This window comes from Ursus americanus, chromosome 5, assembly GCF_024610735.1.
Source record: "Ursus americanus isolate L20-20 chromosome 5, mUrsAme1.1.p, whole genome shotgun sequence".
In the NCBI taxonomy this organism is placed as follows: Eukaryota; Metazoa; Chordata; class Mammalia; order Carnivora; family Ursidae; genus Ursus; species Ursus americanus.
The window spans coordinates 15,467,424-15,492,711 of record NC_142131.1 but is presented as its reverse complement, the minus strand read 5'-3'; the positions used below and the strand labels follow the sequence as shown (position 1 = coordinate 15,492,711).

At 36.5% G+C, this 25,288-nt stretch overlaps 1 protein-coding gene across 3 annotated transcripts in view; it reads right to left on the bottom strand.

The window, feature by feature from the left end:
• KIAA0825 (KIAA0825 ortholog) overlaps window positions 1-25,288 on the bottom strand; it is a 375,816-nt gene that overhangs the window by 273,812 nt on the left and 76,716 nt on the right. For all 3 annotated transcript variants that reach the window (XM_045796269.2, XM_045796272.2, XM_045796273.2), the window contains one exon: window positions 8,636-8,797. In XM_045796269.2, the coding sequence (XP_045652225.2) occupies window positions 8,636-8,797 (162 nt within the window). The remainder of the gene's footprint in view (window positions 1-8,635; window positions 8,798-25,288) is intronic.

The following is a 25,288-nucleotide window of genomic DNA, read 5'->3' as shown; positions in this document are numbered from 1 at the left end:
TTAGAATCAAGAAAGTCTTTTCCATGGGGAAAAAATAGAGCTACGAAAATGTAATTTAAAAAATATGACAAAAAGAAATCTTTCCAACTTTCCAGTAGGGTTCTACTAATTATAGTTTAATTTGAAATGAATGAGTTAGCATTTACCTTTTGTTTTTGCTTAGACTTGATATGTGATGATCAATTACACACTTTTGATGCATTTTTTTAAATTTTAGAATCTTAAGAATCAGTTTCTGCTTACGTCCTGAGCAAACAAGGTTCAAAATCTTACTGATTCTTATCAGTGGGACTTCCGACTGATACAATCATCTAGAAGATGTGTGGGATTTTTGGTTTTTGTTTTTCTAAATGTGGCTATGAGCATAATCATGAGTGATTCCTAAGTAGTACAATTTACGAAAGCATTCTCTAGAAAGGTAAATACTCCATTTGGTAAGCAATAGTATCCTTTTTAGAAATTTTATCGGAGTTTATGTATTGTGAGGAAAAGTTTTCCTCAACTCCAATGTTCTTAACCATTCTGGATTTGCGAACACTTCTGAGAACTTGATTAAAGCAACAGAATACTCCATCCAAAATGCACAATATGATTGCATGGTAGGTGTGCACACACACACACTCACACCCTCACGCACACATGATTCCCGGGCCCTCCTGCACAGTGCATTCATGAACCCCAACGGCCTATGGACTGCACTTTAGGAAGCCTGCTTCATTTGTCAACATGCACCACAACATAGAGAGGGTTTTAGATCAGTGTTATACCATTTAACCTAAAATGCCTTCTCTCTCTCTCTTTTTTAAAGATTTTATTTATTTATTTATTTATTTATTTATTTATTTATTTATTTATTTGATGGGGGGAAGGAGAGGGGAGAGAGCACAAGGAGCAGGAGCGAGCAGCAGGCAGAGGGAGAGGGAGAAGCAGGCTCCCCAAGGAGCGGGGAGCCCAATGCGGGGCTTGATCCCAGGACCGTAGGATACTGACCAGGGCTGAAGGCAGACACTTAACCAATTAAGCCACCCAGGCGCCCCTAAAATGCTTTCTCTATGGCTTGCATTTTACTATGTCTTTAATAAAAATGGTACTATAAATAATTAATTCTAATATTGAAATAAAATACAGATTAATGAAAGATTTTAAAGTAAAGAAAAATGAAACTATAAGGCCATTAAAAGAAAATATGGAATTTTTTTTTAAAAGATCTCAGTAGAGAAGATTTTTCAGAAGGACACAAAATGCAGAAGCCATAACGTAATTCTGCATAAAAAAATTCTGCATAACAAAAATATCATTAGCAGTTAAAATAGATGTGACAAACGGTTGGCACTCTCTCAAAATGTCCATACTTTTTTTTTAATTAATAGACTTTATGTTTTAGAAAATTTTATGCTTACAGAAAAATTGAGCAGAAAGTACAGAGTTTCCATATACTCACTCCCTCTCTCAATGCCCTCAGGTCCCCTATTGTTAACATCTTTCATTGGTGTGGGGTATATTTATGTGTATATGTTTTTAAAGTAGGCTCCACGCCCAGTGAGGAGCCCACTGTGGGGCTTGAACTCATGACCCTGAGATCAAGACCTAAGCTGAGATCTAGAGTCAGACACTTAACTGACTGAACCATCTAGGTGCCTCTGGTGTGGCATACTTTTTACAATTGAGGAACCAATATTGATTACTATTACCTAAAGTGCATAGTTTACGTTAGGATTCATTTTTTATTAAGCTTTTATTTTAATTCCAGTACAGTTAACATGCAGTGTTACATTAGTTTCAGGTGTACAAAATAGCAACTCAACAATTCCATACATCATTCAGCGCTCATCAGGACAAGTACACTCTTTAATCCCCATCAGCCGTTTCCCCCATTCCCCCCACCCACCTTCCTTCTGGTAACTATCAGTTTGTTTTCTTAGAGTTAAGAGTCTATTTCTTGGTTTGTCTCCCTCTTTTTCTTTTGCTTGTTCTTTTTGTTTGTTTCTTCAATTCCACATGAATGAAATCATATGGTATTTGTCTTTCTCTGACTGACTTATTTCATTTAGGATTATAGTCTCTAGCTCCACCCATGTTACTGCAAATGGCAAGATTTCATTCTTTTTATGGCTGAAGAATATTCCGTTATCTATCTCACATCTTCTTTATCCATTTGTCAATCAATGGACACTTGGGTTGCTGCCGTAATTTGCTATTGTGGATGATGCCGCTATAAACATAGGACTGCATGTATCCCTTTGAATTAATGGTTTTGTATTTTTGGGGTAAATCCCCAGTAGTTTGATTACTGGGTTGTAGAGTAGTTCTATTTCTAACTTTCTGAGGAAACTCCATACTGTTTTCCAGAGCGGCTGCACCAATTTGCATTCCCATCAATAGTGCAAAAGGTTTCCTTTTTCTCCACATCCTCACCAAAACTTGTTGTTTCTCGTGTTTTTTATTTTAGCCATTCTGACAGGTATGAGGTGATATCTCATTATAGTTTTGATTTATATTTCCCTGATGATGAGTGACATTGAGCATCTTTTCATGTGTCTGTTGGCCATGTGGACGTCTTCTTTGGGAGAATGTCTATTCACGTCTTCTGTCCATTTTTTAATTGGATTATTTATTTTTTGGGTGTTGAGTTTTATAAGTTCTTTATATTTTGGATACTAACCCTTTACTCGATATGTCATTTTCAAATATCTTCTCCCAGGTTGCTTTTTAGTTTTGTTGATTGTTTCCTTCACTGTGCAGAAGTTTTTATTTTGATATAGTCCCAATAGTTTATTTTCGCTTTTGTTTCCCTTGCCTCAGGAGACGTGTCTAGAAAAATGTTGCTAGGACTGATGTCAGAGAAATTACTGCCTATGCTCCGTTCTAGGATTTTTATGGTTTCAGGTCTCACATTTAGGTCTTTAATTCATTTTGAAATTAAGGATTCATTCTTTGTGTTGTGCATTCTGTGGGTTTTGCCAAGTGCATAATTACATGCATCCACCATTACTGTTTCATACGAAATTATTTCACTGCTCTAGAAATCTCCTGTGCTCCATCTATTCACCTCTTTCCCCCTCTTCCCTTCCCTTGGCAACTACTGATCTTTTTACTGTCTCTATACTTTTGCTTTTTCCAGAATGTCACTTAATTCGAATCATATAGTATATAGTCTTTTCAGATTGGATTCTTTCATTTAGCAGTATGCATTTAAGATTCCTCCATGTATTTTTGTAGCTTGGTATCTCATTTATTTTTATCACTGAATAATATTTTACTGTCTGGATGCACCACAATTTATTTATCTATTCATCCACTGAAGGACATCTTGGTTGATTCTAAGTTTTGGCAATTATGAATAAAGCTGCTGTAAACATTCATGTGTTGGTTTTTATGTGAACATAAGTTTTCCACTCATTTGTGTAAATACCTGAGAGTGTGATTACTGGATAATATAAGACAGTATTTAGCTTGTAAGATACAATGACATCATCTTCTTGAGAGGCTATACTATTTTACATTCCCATCAGCAATGACTGAGAGTTCCTGTTGCTTCACATCCTTTTAAGAATTTAGTGTTGTTAGTGTTTCAGATTTTAGCCATTCCAACAAGTGTGCAGTGGTATCCCTTTGTTTTGCTTTGCATTTCCCTGATGACATATGATGTTGAGCATCTTTTCATATGCTTATTTGCCATCTGTATATCTTCTTTGGTAAGGAGTCTGTTCAGATCTTTTCCTCATTTTTTAATTGAGTTTTTGTTGCTATTTTCTTGTTAAATTTTAAGTGTTCTTTGTATATTTTGGATACAAGTCCTTTATCAGATATGTGTTTTGCAAATATTTTTCTCAGCCTATGGCTTGTCTTTTCATCCTCTTAACTAACTTATCTTTTCACTTGGCAAATTCACTTTAGAAATTAACTGTCCAGATATGCATGTGCACGAAGACAAAGTTCAAGGAAATATGCTGTATCATTGTTTGTGGTAGCAAATGAAGAGGGAAACAGAACCCTAAATGTTCGTCAATGAGTAACAGGTTAAATTATGGTACATGTGCCATTGGAAAATTATTCACCTATTAGAAAGAATGAGATCTTTCTATATAACTGTCAATAAAAAAGAATGCATTGTATGACAAGATTTCATGTTATTTAAACTTGGGGATATATAAAAAAGTAGTTGTCTCTGGAAAGGAAAACTAGACAACTGGAGTGGAAAAAGACTCAATTTTCACTATATACTCTTCCGTCTTGTTCAAAGTTTTACTATACGGATCGACTACTATTCAAAACAAATTTTAAAGAAGAAAAAGTAATAAAGATCAATTTGTTAATGATATGAAGGGACAGTGCTTAGACTCTTAATGTCATCTTTTCTACAGAGAGCTCATAAAATCAGCTAATTTAAAAAGATATTTAACTCTAGAAAAATAACACTAGTTCAAACTATGGGCTTTGCAGATCTATTTCTGGAAATAAGTATCTGCCGTTGTGCAGCTATAGTTTAAGACTCAGAAAAAAAAGTTAATTATATTTATCATTTCACTTCCAAATACATTATGCTTATTCACTCAAAGTAACATGCTTTGATGTTTGTACAAACCATTTGCCTATTTTCAAGATAAATAAGAAAAGAAAAAAAAGATAAGCTTCCCAAGACTTCTTTTGCCAGTGAGCAATTCTAATAGAAAATGAATTATCAAGCAGTTATGAATATAATCTTTCCCCCCAAATTAAAAAAAAATTAAAAATCTGATCCTATATATAGAGCAAAAGGGATCATTTTAAGACACTATTAGTAAGATTGGTTCTAGACTAATAAGTATCTTGTGGTTTTAATGAATTGTGGTATTTTTGTATTTATTTGGAATTCAAAATGGTCAATATCAAAATTTGGCACTGTCAAACTTAATGAGCTCTGTGAACACGTGACAAATTATTTCATCTATTTAAATATATATTGAAAACTCTATACACTTATTAGCATTGTCTGGTGAAGTAGCCCATGTTTGGCTCATCACTCTAAAACACACTTATTTGTATGCAGTCAACAGTGGTTTCCTTAAGAGCATGCCCAGATTAAGGACCTCAGTAGAGAGCAGAGGGTCACAGGAATGCCAGCTGCTAAACACTCTCCCCCTAAAGAGTTCTCTGTGGTTCATTTTACATTTCTGGTTAGTTTCCACACTGCCGCTTTCTTTCATAGAGAGTAGAGGTTGGCAGTACTTCCCTGTGACATCCACTTTCACACCCAAATTGGTCTTCATAGGCTCCCATTGTGTGCACTACAAAGCAACTTGCCTTGTTGGCAGCTCTAAGTGGGAACTACAAGTCTTTCTTTTCTTCACTGTTCTTTTCTGGCTTACAAGCAACCTCCCACCAAAAGCTGAATCTGTGGAAGAGACTACATCCAAGAGATAATACTATGAAAAAGTATGAAGAGAAGCCCAGGTGGCCACCTTGCAAATTTCCAATGTGGAAGCCTTCGACCTCTCTGCCCAAGAAACAGCTAAAGTCCTAGTGTAATGAGCTTTACAAACCCTAGGAGCCTCTTTACCTTAACTACATACGCCTCCCTAATACAATCCCTTAACCATCTAGCTAAGGAACTCTTAGAAGCCATTTGACCCCTCTTAAGACCCCCTAAGAGTACAAACAATCTTTCAGAAGATCTGAAATCTTTGATTCTTCTGAGACAAACCCTAAGTGTTCTTCTTACATCCAATTGAAGCAGCCATTGCTCTTTGTCATTGCTGGGGCTAAAGAAAAATGAGGGCCAAGAAACCTCCTGGTTTAGATAAATCTCAGATGCCACCTTTGGAAAATTTGAGGAACTGCCCGAAGAACAACTGTATTCCAAAGGAGCATTAGAAGTGCTCCATAAATCAAACCTGAGGCCACTCCAGAAGATATGATCACCTAAAAGAAATACCATAAGGCACCATAACAGCCAAATAATGTCCTATCATTTCCTGAAATGACCAAAATAGAAAACCATCAAGTCATGACCAAAAAAAAAAAAAAAAGTAAATAAATATTATAACTATATATCTTTCTTTCTCTGAAAATACTTCTTATGTCTCTACAGAATCTATTGCATCATATTCAAATTACTAAGGGCACTTGCCAATTTAGCTAAATTGACAATATAATAGTAAACATCAAAGTAAAAAGTAAAATATTTAGTTAATCATCTTTATATTTTCTCTATGTGATGTTAAGCACCTGGATATTTTTAAAACATCTGGACAATAAGAAAAAAAAAGCCCTCATTTTCATCACATTGTTTTGGTTACATGGACATAGTAGGCGACTCTGTCCAAGATCTTTATTAGCAAAATATGCTCCAATCAAAAGAAATACACAGGAAACCAAATGACTTGATCTTTTTTTCTCTTATTTCCTCCCACACAAGATTTCCAAGCAAAACATTAACTATCAGGATAACTTAAGATGCATTTGGTTTCTTTAATCATCCGTTTCAAGGAATCTTTTCCTTCCTGATTTAAGAAACCAATGCTTTTGATAAGAATTCATTAAGTTGGCTACACTGAATAAAACATTTAGGTTTTTCCTGACAATTTCCCTCAAGATCATTCTTTGAAGGGAGACATTTATATAAAGTTATGTCAGATTAAATCAATCTTAGCTTTGTTATAAAAAAATATGAATTTCAACAATGAAGAACACAGATATCACACGGGGAAGGTCTAGTACTTAAGACATTTCTTACACCTGTCCTTTAAAATTCCTTCCACGTACATTGCTCAATAACCCACAACTGTATTTCTATAATACATTCTTATTAATGTGAAGTTGAAGTTACTTTTATCTGCCATGCTGCTTATATAATGACAAATTCAGGTAAGGCAGTATATTGTAGCATAATTATATATTTTCTCCATTGATCTTATTCAAGAATGGTAACTATTTCCCTCAAATAGACAGCATTTGCAAGTCTCAACATTGCTTGACCTTAATCTAAATGAGTTGAACCAGCTTTTTCTTTTTCTTCTTTTTCCAAAATCAGTATATCAAACCTTTGCTTCAATTGATGGCCATTTGAGTTTTGTATCTTTATAATATTTCTCTAATACAACTTTAATTTTGAATCTATGCTGCCTCTAAAGGAATAAAGTTCTTAAAATTCACCTAATTTCTCCAGAGCTTGGTCTAGGACCAAAACAATAGGAGTCCCAAGAGGTAGGAGTCTAGATGTGTCATAGGCTGCTCTGTTTCTTGAGCCACACTTCAGAAAAGATCTGCTGGAGATGTGGATGAGAGATGCAAAATCTCAGCCAGCCGTGATGAATGAGTAGCAACACCAAGTGTCAACTGCTTGAGGCACCAACATGTCAACCAAAAATTTATCTACTCAGATCTCTCTTCGGCCCAGTCAGTTTAATCTAGGAGACTGTCTAGGGTTCATATTATCTCCTAATTAAATCTACTTTTCCATTCCGTCTTTTACTTTTCATATATTCTGTCTTATATTTTTATTATTTTCCTATTTGACTTTTTGTCAGCTTTAGAAACCTGAAACCCACCTCCATTTTTCTTCAAATTATCTCCAAGTTTGAAAAAATGATCTACTTTATAATTTAGTAGTGCCGCTTAAACTTAATGACACATAGAAGGCCAATAAGCTATGCTTAATAGAAAAGAAACTTCAACCCTGTATCTTTTCCAACATTATTTACCCAGGCAAAATAAATAAGGAAATACAAAAGTAAACATATTAAAGTAAATGTAATTCCTTACTAAGAAATCAGGTTTTGAAATTTTGATTGATAGTTAATCATTTGGTTCCCTCACTTTATTTTGCAAATGCAGCCACAAGCTATTATTTACTGTCCTTAAAATGATACATGATATCATGTAAAAGAGAACTTTGTGTAGTTCATTCTGATATAGATGAAAATATTTGTAAGTATAGATATGAATACAGAGAACATATTTTAACTATTACGCCTTTGAATTCTACCTTTAATGTTAGAAACATTATTTTAGCATACATGGTATAGCTTTCTTCAGAAGGACTTCGTTAAGACTAACAAAACTTAAACCAACATATTATATAATGAGAATTACTTTTACAACAGTTCACCTTTATTGATTGTTTGTTACCTATTAGACATTCTTTTCAATACATACACTATATCATTTAATGCTCACAGTCCTACCTAACATACTGAAATTTGAAACATGTAACAGTAAAAGAAAACAAAGAGAAAGTGAGTTTAGTCCTGCACCATCACTTTGAAGATAAGAAAATGGAGTCTAAGGAAACTAAATATTTTGCGCAAAGTCATCTGGCTGCTAGTAGCAGAAGAAGACTACTAGATCATTCAGTATGCTTGTTTTTTCCATAAGCCAAGCTGTGTTTCTCTGAATTAAAAAAAAAAAAATTAATCTGATTCCATCTAAAGATTATTATCCAGAATTGACTTATAATGCTTTGTTAATTAAAATTATGGAATTTGCCACAGATAAAGGATAAAAACATAATTTTATGGTGTGTATTATATTTAACATTTATTTACAGAATTCTATCATGCTTTTTTTTTTTTTTTCAAATAATAGTATAGATTCAGTGGCAGGAAGTGAAAACAGAGAGAACAGCTTTACAAATTTAAACAAAAGAGCATGTTACCTGAAATATTTCTGGGTGTCTTGAGTGATACAAATATTTCTTCCAATAATTCTTCAACATTTTTTTCCAGTTTCAAGAAGGATTTTATGAGTTGCGATAAGAATTTGAGTTTCTCAAAGGAGAGGAAAAAGTTTCTTCCTTTCTGTGGGCATTCAGAAGTTACTGTGAAAAGAGAAGATCAACACTATTACATTTGTACATTTTATTTGTTGTCTCAGTAAATACTGAAACAATCTATGTGATTCCATAAACCATCAAAACTAATAAGATCAACAATTAAACCAAGTTTATTCTTTAAGAAATGCATATAAAATCTCCTACAAGTGTCTTTTCTTTTGGGAAGCTGGAGATGAGTATTCTGTTTGATGCAAATATGACAATTAAATAATTATATTGATTCTCAGAGTTACAAATGGGAATGTGATTTGTTTGTAAAATCACATCTTATATAATTCTATTTTTTTTTAAAGATTTTATTTATTTATTTGACAGAGAGAGACAGCCAGCGAGAGAGGGAACACAAGCAGGGGGAGTGGGAGAGGAAGAAGCAGGCTCCCAGTGGAGGAGCCTGATGCGGGGCTCGATCCCATAACACCGGGATCACACCCTCAGCCGAAGGCAGATGCTTAACGACTGAGCCACCCAGGAGCCCCAATTCTATTTTTTAAAAAGTCCGGCACAACTTGAATCTAGTCATGAGGAAACATCAGGCAAACCCAAACTGACAGAAATTCTACAAAATGGCTGGTCTGTACTTTTTAAAAGTGGTATGTCACAACACACAAGGACTAGCAAATGTTCTAGTCAAAAGGAGTCAAAAAAGACATGACAACTGAAATCAATACAGCATCGGTATTTTATTTTATTTTACTTTATTATAAAGAACACTGTTGGGTTAATTTGGTGAAATCTGAGTAAGGTCTACAATCTGATGCTCTTATTTCATGATTATGTATTTTCTGATATGGATAACTATACTGTGATTATGAAAGAGAATGCCCTTGTTTTTAAGAAATACACACTGGGGGTGCCTGGGTGGCTCAGTCGGTTAAGCATCTGCCTTCAGCTCAAGTCATGATCTCAGGGTCCTGGGATCAAGTTCCACGTGGGCTCATTGCTCAGTGGTGAGTCTGCTTCTTCCTCTCCCTTTGCCTGCTATTCCCTCTGCTTATGCTCTCTCTCTCTCTCTCAAATAAATAAAGTCTTCAGAAAAATAAGAAGTGCACACTGAAGTATATAAGGACAAATATATATAATCTACTCTCAGTTCAGAAAAAAACGGTTTTCAGAGAGAGGGAATGCAAATGTGGAAATACGGTAAAATATTAGCATTTGAGGAATCTCGACATTTTTTGTAAGTCTGAAGTTAAAATAAAAATTTCACTTAAAAGAAAAAATGACTAGACAAAGGATATGAGTTTTTAAGACCTTAGAAGCATTTCTCCTATAGCATTAAAAAGAAGCAACTTAGTTGTTGAATCTAGACTACATAATTCATGAAATTATGTTTAAAAATAACTTCTGTCTAAATAATTGTGATATCAGTTTCTTTCATGAGAACAAAAAAACTTAAACAAAGGTTGATTTTTCCCTTTTATAATTAGTGTTTTTTTCTTTTAAAATTATATCACACTACCATTTGAAACTTAAACTCTAAGCATATAGAGAATAGAGCTAACCTCACTAAATGGCACTTGGGACCAAGTTTTCAAGAATTTAAGGAATTCTTCTTTTATTATTGTCACTTCTTAAAACATGTATTTAAGAACTACCTTGAGGCTTAATGACAAATTGGAAAATTTGTAAACTCTTATAAAGTAAGCATAAAGTGCATTTGGTGAGAAAATACTGAGAATGCCACTTGGAAATAATGTAAGGCCTGGTGATTCCATGTGAAAAAAACATTACCTTCATCACATGGATTTAAAAGGAAGGTTCTAAAAAACATACCAATTTAATGGGTAATCCACTTCACTTCAGTTAAACTATAAAATGTTGGCATCAGACTTGTAACCATACAGTAGAGGTTTTTACTGAGAACCGAAAATGTCTTGGGACCTTTGCAGATAATTTGAGAGAGACGTGTCAGCCAACTTAAACTGTGGAATTGAGTCCTGTTCTTAAAGAGTAAAACAAGGCTCAAAAAAAAAAAAAAAAAGAAAAATTCCACAAGTACCTACAAAAACTCTATTTCATCTCTAAATTGATGTTAGGCCCACATACATTAAAGTCTCTCTCTAAACAGCCCTGCTCACACCCATCATTCTTCCACGGGCATGCCAGAGAACACAAACATGCATAATCAGCAAATAGCTAAGGTTTGGTCATGAAAATCATGACCCAAAAAAGAAAAGAAAAGAGAATAAATATATTGTGCATCATTTAGCTGTTGCTTGATTCTCATTTTGCCCCTTTGATTTCTTTTAAGCTCTGCTCATGCGGTTGGAGGCGCTAGTTTACCCTTCCAAATCTTAAATATGTCCTTTTGGAACTAAATATTTATAAGTCAAATTTTCAGACTTTAAGAATTCGTCCTCATTCTGGAGACAAATCGTGAGAGACTCTGGACTCTGGGAAACAAACTGAGGGTTAGAGAAGGGATGGGGGTGAGGGATGGGGTAACCGGGTGATGGGTATTAAGGAGGGCACGTGTTGGGATGAGCACTGGGTGTTATACACAACTAATGAATCATTGAACGCTACAACAAAAACTTACGATGTACTACACGCTGGCTAACTGAACATAAAAAAAAAATTCTTTAATAGCTTAGCTGGAAATTAAGAAGGCTTTGTGCAGCTCCATTCTAATTTAGAAGTACTGATTTATAAAGTAAACAAAGCAGCACCCCCTTCTCTCAAAAAAAAAAAAAAAAAACCTTTAAGAGTCAAAACACTATAACCTAGCAGTGCTACCTGTTTAAAAATTATGTAGGGTCTGAGAATCCTACACGAAGAGGTCTTCCCTTCATGACCTGGATTTAGAAAATTCTTGTATTCCAGAAGTTTAACAATATTGAATGGTAAATCCATTTCAATTCAATGCATCTTTATAACTTAATAATGAAAGGGGACAAAATTAAATGTATGACCTAAATCTAATCATTTTTGTTCCAAAGAAGCAATGATTACGGTAGAGGTCCATTAATTAGCAATCCTTATTTCCTATTACTATTAGCTCAGTGTTCTCCCAAGGGCTATGGTGAAGGTTCTTAATTTATGGAAAAATAATTCTGTGATAAATTCATTTTGTGAAAGTCCAATTAAAGTAAAATTAAACACAAAGGATGAAATAGCATAGCCCAAACTTGTCTTATTTTCTTCATAGTATCTCCCAGGACTAGAGTTCTAATCATCACATCTTAGGTCACAATTTCTATTTGACTATACATATCTATTTTTCTGTTCCTTAGACTCTTCACTGTCAACCAGATTAGGAAAAAAGTTTCCCCTTTTACTTTTGCTTTCACTCAGTTAATCTTTCTTTCCTTCTTTCACCATTCTATTTATTCCTCTCCTCCAACTCACCTCCCCAGAAAACCTGATCTGGATACAATCAACTCACCTTCCCCTCTAAACTAATCTGGCCTTTATCTGTTCTTTCCTAAACACTATGCAAGTATCTTCCTTCAGGAAATTTTGGACATACAGGCTTATACACTGGCAACTATGTTTAGCTGGCCACCAATCATTGCTATAAAATACCTGAAATAATGATTTTCATTCTAATATAGGATGGGTTCTATGATTCTTAGGAAATACAAAATTCTCCTAAATCCTAATAATATTATAGATAAACGTTCAACTGCCATTTTAGGGTAAGACTTTAATCTACCATCAACTAACAAAGAATAAGTCCATGTTGAGGGTTTTTCCCCCTCTACGTTATTTTAATAAAACATTTTCTAAAATACAGCACAAAATTCCCTGCTTTCTTATTTAGTGTTCAGAACACAATGTAAACTTTTCGTCATGACAAGAGTTATGATAAAAGTTACTTTTTATATGCTGCACTGAAAGATGAATGTCTGCCCCTCATCAAAGGGCATTTCTCAAACTTCATTTGAAGAGGATTCTGTGATCAAATAGGCTTCGGAATCACTTCGTACTAAAGACTACTTAAAGTGACTTGCAATAAAAATTACCATATGTAACTCTCTATTTAATTTTGTAGTAATGTAAATTTTTAAAAACTCAATGTTTCTCAAGCTTTTTTGACCAACGAACACCTGTTCACTAACAAATGTATGAATTTTCGGGATTTTCTCAAACAGCAGTGCTGTTTAGGGCACCCTGCTCTAGATTACAGCACTCCTTGAGGACTTATGTCTGCCTTGCAGTCTTTCCTGCCATTGTTAGACCTTTTGTGGGGGGTTCTTGTTGCTGGCTATGTGACTGATTTTACCAGTATTTGCTTCCACTTGTAAACTACTGCTTCTAGCAGCATCGTCGTATTCTGCAGACCCCTTTGAGAAACTAATTAAAGCCTCCTAAATCCCTAGACACCCTCTCGTTGAGAAAAATCTATGTAGTCATAGTTTCAGGGCTAACCAGAACCACCTAAAGTCCATCATGGCTCTTGTTGGACACTGTGGCCCAAGACCTTCTGAATTGTTAAAAATAATCCTTGCCATCACCAGACGCCTTTTAAGCAAGTGCCCCAGTTGAGTTTTCTGCCCACTGGAATTTAAGACCACTTCCCAAGGGGCCCACAAATTCAGGTAAAAACTATTATGGTAGAAATTACTCTCTGGGCATCAGAAAATCTGGAGATTTTGGTCTTAGCAAGGCAACCAAAGAGGCGCTGCTGTGTAAAACATCAGTAACTTAAGAGAGAAATTCTCCTTTTCTTTTCCTCTGATTTCTGATTTTTAAAAAATTTCTGGAAGAAATATTGAACAATTGTGGGAAATTTCTAAGAGCATATCCTACACGTTTGCCCTGGGCAAAAGTACTGCTCCTAGGAAAACAGCCAAAGAATAGCTGTAGTTTTATAGGCACATTCATCACAAATGTGAAAAGATTTCCATAAGCCAGACGTTATTTTCAGTGTATTCACAATAGTATGTCAAGAACACAGCATAATTTCCTACACAGAGTGGGCACTAAAAGCAAGCAAACAACAACAACAAAAAAACTGGTTAAAGAAACAAATATATGAAATCCCACAGGTCCTAGAAATAGCTAGGTTTGGCTCAGAACAAAGAAAGATTTTACACCTATTCCTGAAATGAATTCTTCAAAATAATAAATATAGATTTCAGTCAATGAATAAACAAACACATATATAGATAAATAAGTATTATACATTCTTTTTAGTATGTAGTTAAACAAAAGAAATTTGGAGATTATTTCTAAAATAGAAAATGTGTGCAAAAAAATATAAAATCAGTGATGACCTGAGAACTTGATAGAGCATATTGATACAACTGACTCTAAAATAGGATATTTGGGTGTGTTTAAAAAAAATTAAATTATGCTTCAGGTAACATCGTGTGTCAACTATCCTCAAAAAAAAAAGAGTATACTTTAGAAAAATATTTCCCCATCAAATAATATGCACTGATAGTCATAGAAACTACTGTTCAAAAATTAAATGGAACCCTTTCTCATCTCTCTCCAAATATATATGTATATATGCACATACATCACGATATACATCCATACGGATGTATCACTCATAAAGAATATAGACTATAGACTCTACACTGAAAGGCGTTTTTCATCTCGTGACTAATAGTTATAATATAAACTCCCTTCTCTTGAACAGAATTAAGGACATTGAGAATTAATCTTGAGGGACATTAGAGCTCCTCACATTTGATCCACAACAAAACAGTATTTGGAATAATTATCAAAGTCCAGCTAAATCAGACAAACCATAAAAGTACAAGTAGTTGCTGAAAGCACACATATTACTTTTCAAAACCATTAGCAACAGAATTCTTGTTAATAATAGCATTAAGATACAGGAGAAAATGAGAAGCTCGAAAATCAGATAATCTGAGGTGGTGGATCAGTATAATAGGATAAAAGAAACACATTCTAGTTTTCCCAAGAGAAACGAACACTAGCCATTCTATCATTGACTGTAAATGGATCCATTTTCATGAGGAGGTATTCTTGGTGCCACCAGACAAATGATGTAAAAAAAGAGGTAACACACAAAAGCTATTGGAAGTCTCATTATGCCAGATGAAATTCATGACATAATCCAAATGGAATATACTTCTTCCATTAAAGAAAACTATTGAACAATATTATAACAAGAAGTCAGCAGGGACCACCCAGGAACAAATAATAAGCTGTACTTTCCCCAGTACCCAGGTCACTTCCTGAGAGCAGGTGGGACTTTGGAGTACACGGGGGTATTCCAGGAGCCTGAAGGAGCGCTGTGCCTCCTTGAGGGCCAGCTTCCATGGAGCCACACAGCAGGGGAAGGAACAGAAGGCAAACACTATGTTACCAAGTGTGTAAAGAAACTTCGCTGTCATGTTAGCCTCTTAAGTACACGGAAAATCACGGACAACCACAGGCATTGCTTTCTTGCCACATTAAGGAAGAAATTTAAGCTATTTCCCCCTTTTTCCTCAGCATTATTTTATTGGCTTTTAGTTACCTTTCAAATACATACAACTAGGAAAACATTTAAAGTGAAACTATGAAAGCAGTATTTCCACCTTAGTTTTCAGAACTGAATTTATTATTTCTTATCTCTTGTCAAGAAGCTTAAGTAGCACCCAAAACAGACAGGGTAAAACTTCAAAATAAACCGAGTAAATGAGTGGGTGACTGAATAAATAATTGAAAGGATGAAGTGTTTATATTTGAAGTGAAAATGCAACCCAACACAAGCTAAGCCTGTGGACATTTATGCCCCACTGATAAGCGTCAGGCCCCCTCTTCTACATGGTGAGACAATGGAGAAGGAACTCTAGGGAAAGCTGAACCTCATAAAGGTTAATGCATCTCGGGTGCCTGGCTGCTTTGGTCCATGGAGCATGCGACCCTTGATCTCAGGGTTGAGATCACGTTTGAGCCCCACGTTTGATTTAGAAATTACTTAAATTTTTTTTTCTTTTTAGATTCATTCATTCATTCATTCATTCATTCATTCATTCATTCATTCAAGAGAGGGTGTGTGCGAGCACATGAGTGCACAAGCAGAGGGGAGAGGCAGAGGGGGAAGCAGACTCCCGGCTGAGCAGGGAGCCTGACAACGAGGACTCCATGGGGCTGGATCCCAGGACCCTGAGATCACGACCTGACCCAAAAGCGAAATCTTGATCGATGGAGCCACCAAGGCACTCCAAAATTACTTAAAATGTTAAAAAAAAAAAATCTTATAAAGGTTAATGAATCTGAATTTGAAATCAGAAAACATTTAACTCTTAGAAACTGGAAGTTGGACTACCCTGTCTCTCCCCACTTCTGTTCCTCCCCCATATTTTATTATATGGAATACTGTTTAATACATTTTATGTTTCATCATGCATATCTTTACAGCTGAATATTTATCGTCTAGTTACAAAGGGATCAGTTGAAGAGGATATACTTGAAAGGGCCAAAAAGAAGATGGTTTTAGATCACCTCGTGATTCAGAGAATGGACACAACTGGGAAGACAGTACTACATACAGGTTCTGCCCCCTCAAGGTAGTTAGTTTAATTTTTTTTTTTTAAGAAGTTTTTCATTTGAGAGAGAAAGAACATGAGCCAGGGGCGGGGGGGGGGAAGAGCAGAGGGAGAGGGAGAAGCAGACTCCCCACTGAGCAGGGAGCCCAAGTGGGGCTCAATCCCAGGATCCTGCAACTATGACCCAAGTGGAAGGCAGACACTTAACTACCTAGGCATCCCCATCTGCATTTTTAAAATCTTCTTTCTTTGATTGTTCTAGGCCATGACAGTGGTTACACTTAATTTTGTATCCATTGGCAGGATCAGTATTTGTGATCTAAAGGCAGGTAGACAGGGGCGCCTGGGTAGCATAGTGGGTTGAGCATCTAACTCTTGGTTTCAGCTCAAGTCATGATCTCAGGGTCGTGAGACTGAGCCCCGCATCAGGCTCTGAGCTCAGTGCAGAGTCTGCTTGAGATTATCTCTCCCTCTCCCTCTCCTCCCTCTGCCCCTCCAGCTCCTGCTTGCTCCGGCTCTCTCTCTCTAAAATAAATTTAAAAATCTTTAAAAAATAATAATATTAAAGGCAGGTAGACAAATGGATGGAGAGAAGTGCTTCATTTGGAATAAATCCCTACAACCCAATAAAAGCTCCCACATGACAGGGAGGTTTGCTGTTCCCTTTGGAGGGGCCCCCCACAACAAATATCTCCTTGCTTCACATAACAAGAAAAACCTCACTGACTAAAGAGGATGGAGTCACGTTGAAGCTATTCTTCTGGGTCAATGAGAAAAACTGAAAAGAAACTGCTTCTATGGTTACCCTTCACGGTTCCCAGGCCAACACTGGCTCCACTGGATGTTACCTAAACGTACTGCTTAAATGATAACAAATTCTCCCACACTCCACTCCATCTTCTCTGGCAGAAGCCAGCAGTATTACATTAACAAGAGATCAGACTTCTTGCTCATTTGCCAAGGGCTTAATGCTTGTAGCCCTCTCCGATTTTCTACCTTTCTTATTTTGTTTTCTTTTGACTGAGAACATGAGAGAGAATATCTGACTCATGATGTGGCCACTGTTAGCTGAAGATGCTAATCAAAGAATGGCTTACCTTTGAATCCAGCCAAAATTGAGAGCCGTACCCAGGGCAAATTGCTGAATATTTTCTCAGCTGGCTTCTGTTTTATGCTGGTTTAACTCCCAGTTATAAATACTTAGATATGCTGACCCTTTCAGGGAACATCTCAGTAAAAAGACATCTCTAGTGTAATGAAATGAGGTTTAAAATCGAAGTACTGTATGCTAATGGCACATTATTAATGAAGTATCTTCCTAATATCCCTATCTTAGCCTCAAATTTTGCTAAAGTTCAGATAATTATATCTCTTATCATATGTGTTACTTTCTATTATCATAACCAAAAATTAACCAAGAAAAAAAACTTAAACTAAATCAACAATTCATTTTTCCTACAGTTTAAGGTTGTATCTGAGAATTGATATTTCATTTTTTAAAGGAAGGTATCATGACAGAGATGTTACATTATTGGCTCTTAATATAACATGTTAGAAATTAATTAAAAAAATTTAACACTGGAATAAAAATAATGTCATCATCAAAAAGATGGATATAAGTTAAGACACCTGCTGAGTGTGTGTGCCTCCTAATATATTTTCTAATTAAATCCAACCTTTCAAAAGAGTTGAACATTTTTCCTCTTTTATACTAAAAAATAAAGAGTAAGATTCTCTTCACACTTTTATCAGGTAGGCAAATTATAATGCCTATGAATGTATGTTAAAATTATATGAAAAGAGATAGCCACGGTTATAAGTTTAATCTCTCATACCAGGAAGTTGTAGTCATGAGCTCATTATTGTAAGAGAGACTAGGGCAGGCCTTAGACTTTGGGAAGCCATTTCCCAGGCATGACGGCACCTCACACAGAAAATTTTATGGTTAATTTTACCTTTACAGCTGCCTTTCTCACCTAAGAAATAGTTATTCAGACATAGGGCAAAGTCATATTTCCCTCAAACTTCAAATAGGACTTTGGAGAATCTTGGTGGCAGATATCATCTTTTAGTCTTCCCTCAAGACCTATGAGCTACAAAAACCACCTTTAAGTGAGTTTCATTTGCTAATTCGACCAAAGATTTGCCTTGTGCCTACAATGCACAAGTCGCCATGTAACTCACTACTCACGGGGACCGATACCAGAGGAATAGAGTGAGATCTCAAAGCAAGATGGGGGTGACTAACATGGGTCGTACCTCAGCCCCGGGACCATCAGCTTCGGTGGCCCTCCCTGTCTCTTCAGAGTAAATTCATCTGCCTTTATTTAAGTTCAGGCAAGAAGAAAAGCATTAGATTCAATATTTAAGAAAAATTTAGAGCTAAGAAAAGTCCATGGATAAAAAACTAATTGAAGAAATTATCAGAGTTGATGGTCATCCTACTTTGATACAGATGGTCAATGCTAGGCTCTGTTGTTATGTTAGCATTTGTTTCATGGGAACCTTTTTTAACTGAAAAAAATTAAAAATACATGAAAATTAAACAACTATGTTTAGGTTTTTTGAGTATACAAACATATCTTAGATTTGATTTTGCAAAGTTGTTCAATAAACAGTATTTTAGAATTCAGCTTGCATTGCATTTTGGGTCCAGGAAGGAAAATAAGAGGAGTTGGAAAGGAAGACAGCAAGACATTAGCAGGAGGCAGTTTCCTCAAAGAGTAGCTCATGCATTATAGTCTGTGGACAAGTTTGGCCCATCGCCTATCTTGGTTGGTCTGTGAGCTAAGCTGGTGTTTTCTTTGTAAATGGATGAGGGGAAAATCAAAAGGAGAGTAATTAACGGTATGTGAAAATGATACGAAAGTCAAGTTTCAGTGTCCACAATGAAGTTTCATTGGAGCACAGCCACACTGATTCACTTTCCTATGCTCTCTGTCTGTCCTGATCTACAGTGCACAGGTGAGTAGTGGAGACACGGGCTGTACAGCCGGCAGAGCCTAAAATATTAACTCTTTATCCCTTTACAGAGAGGGACAACCTCAGCCCTGGAGAAGTAGGAAGAATGTGAAAGAGAGAAACAGTCACAGACAAGCTGACACATGAAGGGAGAAACCATGGTTAGAGAGGGCCGGGCAAGACGGAAATGGTCTTCGGAGTGGTTTCTTTACATCCTTCTCCCCATTCAGGTAATCTTACCTAATAGACCTATTTCTTCAACACTTTTCTCAAGTTACTTTTCTGCTCTAAAACCTTTAACAAGAACCATGTATAATTTAAACATCAATGACTGTTTTTCAAGACTTTGTAGTCTGTCTTCATGCCACACATCTCATCATTCATTCAGTCCACCATTTATTTGGCATCTCAATTTTCGTCTGCCCAGCACTCTTTTCCCCATTCTTAACAAGCTGATGATTCGTTGGCCAATCAGAGGCTTTCACTGAGACTTTGAATTGAAGTACAAGGGAAGCAGGAAGCTCCTAGGGTGCACATACTTTATTGAGCGGAGACACTGGTCTGAGAACCAAGTAACCATGTGGGGAGAAACCAAGACAACAGATGACGAAACACACAAGAAAGCTAAGCTCCAGCTGCTAACATTTCTAGACATCCTCCAATTCCTGTCTTTCTAGGGGTTTAAATGTTTAGCTCTTTCTTCTCTTGTGTGAACTACCACATTCTTTTTAAATAAATACTACTCTTTTTTTTGCATAAGAAACAGAGATGAGGGGGCCCCTGGGCGGAGCAGTTAGTTAAGCGTCTGACCCGGTTTTGGCTCCGTTCATGATACCAGGATTGTGAGATGGAGCCCTGTGTTGGGCTCCCTGCTCAGCAAGGAATCTACTTAAGACACCCTCTCCCTCTTCCTCTATCCTTCCCCCTCACTTCTCAAATAAATAAATAAATCTTAAAAGAACAACAAGAAGAAGAAGAAGTAGAAGAAGCAGAAGCAGCAACAGAGATGAGGAAAAACAAAGCTGTCACTTGCAAGTTCAGAGTGCTGGCTAATGCCTTCATCAATGATACACAGAATATCTCCTATGTGCCACTCACAGTTCTCTTCACTGTCTCCAACAGTAACCTCTACTGTACTGTCTGAATGCAAGAGAACCTCTCTCTCTTTCCATCTGCCTATACAAGGTCTACTCGTCCTTCAAGGCCACATTCAAGTCCATATTCTTCATGAAGTTTTTCTAGCTTGCTCTCCCTTACGGTAAAACCTCCCTTTTGTGAATTCCTAATGTACTTAAAGATTTGGGCAAATTAGTTGGTAATTAATTTAATATTTAATACTTAATACTTGCTTTTTTCCTCTCATATGACTTTGTGGGTTAGTCTTTTTCAGCCCTAGATTTGAAAGTACTTGAAGACACCAAATAAAATGAGATTTTAAATTGATTTCAAACTTCAGAAAAATTTGCCTCGAGCAAAGTAGTTATTCTCAAAAGAAATATTATTAGTTGCTCCAGAGTTGAGCTGGGGGTGTCAGTGGGTGGTAGAAAGTAAGAACAGAGTGAGGCATCTTGTCTCAACTTTTGGGATTAAATGATGAGATGGGAGAAGCCGTAAGACCTGAGAAACCACGCCCAGGTTTTCTTACTGTTGTGCCTTCCAAATAAACCCTCTATTCTGTATACATCCCCTACCGTGCATTATAGGAAAGCACCAGAAAGTGAACACTGTGGTTCAACTCTTCCTGCCTTCTGCTTCTCCAGATCCTGCCCACCCTGCAACCAACACAGTTCCATTTCATCTTCATCACCCTGGACAGCAGAAGGGGCCCCCAGCTGCTGGAATCCCTTTCTCAGAACTCAGCAATTGCTTGTCTGCATAACTTCCAGCAGCTTTTCACATATTCATATTTTATTTCTCAATCTAGATAGGAAGTAAGGTTCTTATACTTTTTGGAATCCCCATTAATCCTAGCACAATATTTAAAAAATATTGTAGGGGCTCAATGAGGAAGTTGATAAGTGGGCCACTACATTATACCTCCAAATACTGATTTACTTCAAGAAAATGATGCAGTTAAAAAAAAATATTCATTGAACTCCTGTTGTGTGTTAGGCAGTAGATTGGGTGCTGGGGAAAATAAATAATACTTGCCCTTGAGGTGCTTAGAGTCCATATGGGGAGACAGACCCCTAATTAGATATTTTAATAGAATATGCTAAGAGCTTTGAGAAGGGCATACGGAGATGCTGTGGGAGCATGGATTAGGGGATCTAGCTCACAGAAAGCATCCTGGAAGAAATGACACATGAGCTGTCATAAAGCATAGATAGGAACCAGGCAAAGAAAGGGAGGAAGAGGGTAAGGAGGTGAGAGACAGTACAGCACAAGCAGGGATTTCTGTCAGTTCCGTGTTACTAGAGAGTGAAAATTATGAGGTGTGCAGAGGCATGAGAAGAGACTGAAGAAGGCAGGTGCTAGGTCTGGGAAGGCTTGGTTTCTAATGCTGAGTGTTGCTGGGGCTTTCTGCCGACAGTGATGAGGAGCCACTGAAAAGCCTTATAAAGGGGAGTGGCGTGTGCTTGTCAGGTGTTTTAGAAAAATACAAAAATAAGAGTAAGGAATCCAATTAAAAAAAAAAACTACTTTATGAGTCCAAATGAGAGAAGATAAAGACCCAAATTGGTCCTTGATGGCAGAAAGGGAGAGGGGATAGAATTGAAAACATTTAGGTGCTGCAGCAAAATAAACAATCTTAGTGATATTTTGATGGTGGGGAGGTGGGCAGAAGGGGAAATTGAGTCACGGTTTCTGCTTGGGTGATTACTAGTGACATTAACTTGGGTTGGGGAAGGGGATCAGGGATCAGGGGAATGACGAGGAGTTCTGTTTTATCCATGCTGTGTTTGGGCTATCTGTGGAAAATCCCAGGGACCAGAATGAGCAGGCATTTAGCCCCAGAAAAACACAAGTTCCGGGGTGGGATCAGTGTTGGACCTCCATCAGGTAGTCTTTCAAACACAGTGATGGCTGGAGTCAAAAGGATAAACAAGGGAGAATCTACCTGCATCTATACTTTAACTTAGTCTTATTTCATTATTATTGTTTATTTTGAAAGTGAAAAAAGTGAATATAGCACTTCCAGAGAGTATTATATAAAGGATTCTAAAGATAAAATATTCAATGAGAAACTGACAAAAAACAACAAATAAGCAGCCCTTTGTGATATACAGGTATTTAGGAACACTGTATTAATAGAGGGCAAGTCACATTTTCAGTTTAATGCAATGTATGGACATACGTATATGTTTTAAATCACGACAACAAAGCGTTTAGTTTGTGCCAAACACTATGTATGATATTTATATTAATATTTAGACACTATGAGATAGCTCTTATCATCTCCATCTTACAGGTTAAACGACTAACATTCATAGAAGATAAGCAACCTGTCCAAGGCCACATAGCTGCCAAGCAGTGAAGCTGGAATGCAAAGCCAAGTCTGTCCAGCTGGAAAGCTCCTACAAGACCTTGAGCATTAAGTGCCCCTCCTTTCCCCCATCCTTTTGCTGAGGGCCTTTTCTGGCAGCAATGAGAGGACAGCTGACAAGACAGCAATAGCCTTGATAATCCAGAAGGAGGCAGGCGAGCACAGGAATTTTTAACACTTGAAAAAAAAAGATTTATAATGAATTGATGTTTGAATTCATGCATTAATTTAGATATTCATGCTTCTGAATAGTTGTAGCTAAAATCCAGTGAGTATATTAATTTTGGAGGGCTACTTGAGTTCACATACCAAAATTTAATCAGCTTACTCTTTGGCCCTTTTATTCTGGGAATAAACCTTAAAAGACAACTCACATGAGCATACAAAGAAAAGAAACTGGGAAAACCCTAGTACCTATCAACAGGAACTAAAGGTGGGCATGTTGCTTCTGGGAAGACAAAAATTAAGATTTTCTAAACCCAGTGAGTCCACAACCTGATATGATCAATTTAAATTTAGCCATATGCAAATAAATTATGCTACATCCCTATTACGGAATATCATAGTGCTGCTGAAAAGAATGTCAGACCAGATCACGCTGACGTGGGAGGAGGTCATGAAATATTAATTGAAAAAACCACATTGCAGAACAATATGTCTAGTATGATCTCATTTTGAAAAATACAAATTTGTGTATTAATTTTTACATGTGCATAAGAAAAATTCTCAACTTTTCAATAAAGTGTGAATAAGAGTGGTGATCCTGGGGACTGGGATTGGAGGGAAGGAAACATGAGGACCTTGACTTTCTTCTTAATATGTATTTTATGTTTTAATTTTTGTAAAGAAAATTCATTACTCCTGTAATTTTTTTTAAGTACTAAGAACATTCCTAACAAAATGCAGCTTTAGCAGTGGATCAGTGGGTCGCTTTATTTCCACTTTATTTCAGTTTGGTATCACAACATGCACAACTGTACCCTAGAAAAATTTCAGATCCATAATGTTTATGAAATACATAATTTAGCATAGCTTTTCATGTTTAAAAGTGCACTAAAGACTGAACAAAATGTAAAAATACTTTAATATATTTTCAAAATCTCAGTTTCTCTCTTTCTTCCCATTCTCACACTATAAATCTAGGCCAGAAATGTTCCTGGTGTTCATTTTGGATGTGGAGCCACCTCCCCTCTGGTCCCACCCCTTTCTAAAAAAACATAGAATTTTAATGGGCAAGACCCCTAGGGAGACCCTACTGTATAAGTCAAAATGCATGTCCTTATCTCACCTCTGTTCTAGCTCTTCCCGGAGCCCTCACACTACTTCTCCATTATCTGAGAGTCTCATTCCTGATTCTAAACTCTTGCTCATCACCTTAAACATTCTTTTCCTTCTTGGTTGTCTTTGGAGAAGACCAATTTGAGAACCTCTCTGATTTCTCCCAAAGGTTCAGAAAGAAGGTCCTGCTACTTGAGAAGCAAATACGTGTATCTCCCTAATGAGGAATCATCTACTCCGCTTTTTCCAACCTTTGACATCTTCCAGGGAGCCAGATATCTCAGAGCCAGACTTCATGACCTTTAGAACAAAGTGGCAGGGTACTGCAAGGCCATGATGTGGAAGATGCCTAGGACTGTAGCCTGCGTACCAAGGATTACGATCATAAACATGTACCTGAAATTCAAAGGGGCATAAGGAAGGAAGACTTCAATCAGATCAGCTTATGAACCACCCTGCTTTTAACAAATAACAAAGAGAATATTATCAGAGTCCGTTAGATACCTTACACAAGGCATTTGTTGATAAGATTGTATTTCTCCAAGGTTTTTGGTTACAAGTAACGTATAAAGTAAATTTGAACAAGAAACGGGAATTCTGGGTAAGCTCAGGTCTGTCCTGTGGTCTTTGTCTCAAATGGGTGGAGAGAGAATGGACAAGCAGCTGCAGGGAAAGTTGTAAGTCCCTCTCTTAATCCTCAGCTGAGTTTGCTTTCACTCATGCCAAGCAAGAGGATCGGAAAGCAGCCATTTACAGTTGTTGGGAGAGCCAAGATTTCCAGTTTGCCAAAGTGAGACTTATATGCTTGGAATTCACTTGGAGGCTAGAAGGCTCCAAAAGGCTTGTGATAAATTGGGGAAGCAGCTGTGCCCCTTTGTTTTTATCACAAAGTGGCATGAGTGATTCCAAAGTGATATTAGATGAACAATCTTATTTTTGCGAGTGATTCAACATGGAGATCAGATTTTATCTCAATGTGTGTAAACTCTAACTATTGAAAAAAAAATACAAATCTGTTCTTTCTCTGAGAAATCAAAACTCTATATTAGCAGAAGCTGGCTTTTTAGAATTCCCTTATATTTATTACAAATCAATGTAACATTTAGAATTATGTCTACCTGATATTTAAAAGTGAGTCTCAGTAAACAAATCTTTATTTTGTGTAGACATCAACTTATCTTAAATGCTAATTTTCAAGATCAAATCTAAATTATGGCATAATAACTAAGAGCAGAAAACATGTCAGCTCCATCACGTCACCAATAAAGATTAGATGCTTCAAATTGTGAAAACAGG